The sequence below is a fragment of the Myripristis murdjan genome, chromosome 11 (genome assembly GCF_902150065.1).
Source record: "Myripristis murdjan chromosome 11, fMyrMur1.1, whole genome shotgun sequence".
NCBI classification, from domain to species: Eukaryota; Metazoa; Chordata; class Actinopteri; order Holocentriformes; family Holocentridae; genus Myripristis; species Myripristis murdjan.
Window position 1 is genome coordinate 1,241,967 of NC_043990.1, and position 2,898 is coordinate 1,244,864.

Here is a 2,898-nt window from a genome sequence, read left to right on the forward strand (position 1 = left end):
TCATTCATGTTGACAGATATCCATAACAAATAATGCTCAACCCTGTGTTCTTGTGAATACCCATAACTGAATATTGTTAATAGATATGCTTAAACAAAATAAAATGATGTAGGCTAGGTTAATAGATTTAAAGCTGACCAGGCCTCTATATCCTCCATGTCCTCATGGAAATCCTCCACCACTTCATCTCTTTCAGAAGCTTCGCTGGTGTGGCGCTGGCTTTGAGGGTTTTGTTTGTAATTGATCTCCTTCAGCTGCACAGCACTCAAGATAGTGAAGGTGTAACAGTTAATACATGTAATTATATATGATGTTTTCTTACTTGTAATCTTTAGTAATTCATGACCTATGTTGTGTTTAACTTTAGTTTGTGGACTGGCAAAGCAGATAGATAAGGGATTGGGAAGTGATCTGATCGCTCTGTAAAGAAAGAGTGAAATTTTCTGTTCGTTGCACCTTGTGGAGCATTTCATTCCTGTGTGTCTCTGCCTGTACAGTTCTTATTAAATGCATGACAATACAATGTAAAGACATTTTTGTCTTGTTCTTCATTGGTTGTCAGAGTGGCATCATAAATAATTCCAACGACAAGATGTTGTTGCAGCCTAAAACCTGGTGTGTGAAAGCTGAACCAACAGCCCACTGAACAAACAAAACTTATGAAACCAAAAGAAAAAGAATAACTCTCATTACCATTGTTCCATCTTGTTCATCATTTAATGTATCAATATCTGTGAAATTATATACATCTGTGATCTGCTGACTGATCCATCCATCTGTCCATCAATCAACCAATCAATCACTCATTCATTCATTCATTCATTCATTCATCTTATAAACCGCTTATCCTCACTAGGGTCACGGGGGGGTGCTGGAGCCTATCCCAGTGCTCATAGGGCGAAGGCAGTGAGACACCCTGGACAGGTCGCCAGTCCATCGCAGGGCAGACAGACAAACACTGACATTCACACACACAGTCACACCTAGGGGCAATTTAGCTTCTCCAATCCACCTAACCTGCATGTCTTTGGACGGTGGGAGGAAACCGGAGTGCCCGGAGGAAACCCACGCAGACACGGGGAGAACATGCAAACTCCACACAGAAAGGACCTTGGGTGGGAATCGAACCCAGGATCTTCTATCACTCAGTCAGTAACCCAATATCACACACTAGACTACAATACCCACAAAGCAAAGCTGAGCAGCTGGTCTGACAAAGCTCCACCCACTCTGACTGAACTCAACAAACCAGGAAACAGGCTGTCATTCACCCACTGAGAAAACAAACACACACACACACACACACACACACACACACACACACACACCAAGAGACGGACAACAAGATTCACCTTCAGAACAAACCCACAACTTCCACTGAGGGAGGAACTACAGGAGGAATACTGGGAACACTGGAATACTGGAATACCACTTTAACCTGCTGCTGCCCAAAACACTGAGTAGAGGAGCTCAAATACTCAAAGTGAAAGTAACTTTGAGGGAACTTTCCAGAGCAGGAAGTGGTACAATGTCTGACTTCCTGTTTGAACTGCCTGACTGGTGAGTTTTTATCTTCCTTCAGAGACAAAATGGCTTCCAGATTAGAGGAGGATCTCTGCTGTCCTGTCTGCTGTGACATCTTTAAAGATCCTGTGGTCCTGTCATGAGGAGAGTCCAGCGCCCCTGCTGGAGGATCCACAGCTGCTCTCAGGAGCTCTGATAGACGAGGCCAAACACCTGGGCAACCTGAGCTTCACCATCTGGGACAAGATGAAGGAGGTGGTCTCCTACACTCCTGTGGTTCTGGACCCCAACACCGCTGGTCCAACACTCGTCCTGTCTGAAGATCTGACCAGCGTGAGACGAGGACAGGGACAGAAACTTCCTGACAACCCAGAGAGGATTGGGGGTGTCCTGGGATCTGAGGGCTTCAGTTCAGGGACTCACAGCTGGGATGTTGAGGTTGGAGACAATCCAGACTGGGTCCTGGGTGTGTTAGAAGAGTCTAACCAGAAGAGGAAAGATTCACAGTCTGGATTATGGACAGTAGTTCTCACTCTGGGTAATTATGTAGTCGTCTCTGAAACAGATGAAGATGCCGTTCTCCCAGTTCAGAAGAAGCTCCAGAGGATCAGAGTTCATCTGGACTGGAACAGAGGACAGCTGACCTTCTCTGATCCTGATACTAACACACACATACACACCTTCACACACACTTTCACTGAGAAGCTGTTTCCAGTGTTTGATACTGGAGATGAAGTGCCTCTGAAGATTTTGCCATGGAAGGTCTCTGTAACAGTGGAACAGCACAGGTAGAGATGCTGCTGCTGATGGTTTTAGTTCTGATGAAGATGATGATGATGAAGATGTCATGCTGTATTGCAAGCCATCTGTTTTTAGGGTAAAACGGTAATTCTCTCATTTAAGGAATTCATTACATAAACATCAGAAGTAATTTTTATTTCCTGGGCAATTTGATATTTACTCTGTAATCTGTGATGTCATCACTTAAAAATATTACATTTAACCAGAGTGATATTTTTTCACTATATTTTTAACTGCAGGTAAAATGTCACTTTTCATGTTTTTTCAACTTCTGAAGTGTTAAATTTAATTGATTCTTTTTTTGGGGGGGTTCTTAGTTTCCTCGTTCTCTTTGTAGTTAAATCAGTGAAACTCCACCAGATCCTGACAGACTGCAGAGGTTATTACAACACGGAGCCTCAGCTCAACTCTTCATCAAAACACAAAAACAGAAGTTTGTAGTTTATGATTCAACAGCTTCATTCATTCATTCATTCATTCATTCATTTTTTATTTGTTCCTTTCATGAAAATGCACAATCATGCACTATGAAATTAGTACAAAATACTCACAACACATATTTCAAATTGATGC

General features: G+C 42.7%; 1 protein-coding gene across 1 annotated transcript in view; it reads left to right on the forward strand.

The window, feature by feature from the left end:
- The window catches only part of LOC115367858 (E3 ubiquitin-protein ligase TRIM39-like), a 4,582-nt gene extending 2,136 nt beyond the window's left edge, over positions 1 to 2,446 (forward strand). Inside the window, exons 2-3 of the mRNA XM_030063818.1 lie at positions 197 to 281; positions 1,780 to 2,446. Of these exons, the coding sequence (XP_029919678.1) occupies positions 197 to 281; positions 1,780 to 2,316 (622 nt within the window). The 3' untranslated portion in view covers positions 2,317 to 2,446. The remainder of the gene's footprint in view (positions 1 to 196; positions 282 to 1,779) is intronic.
- Positions 2,447 to 2,898: the final 452 nt, after the last annotated feature.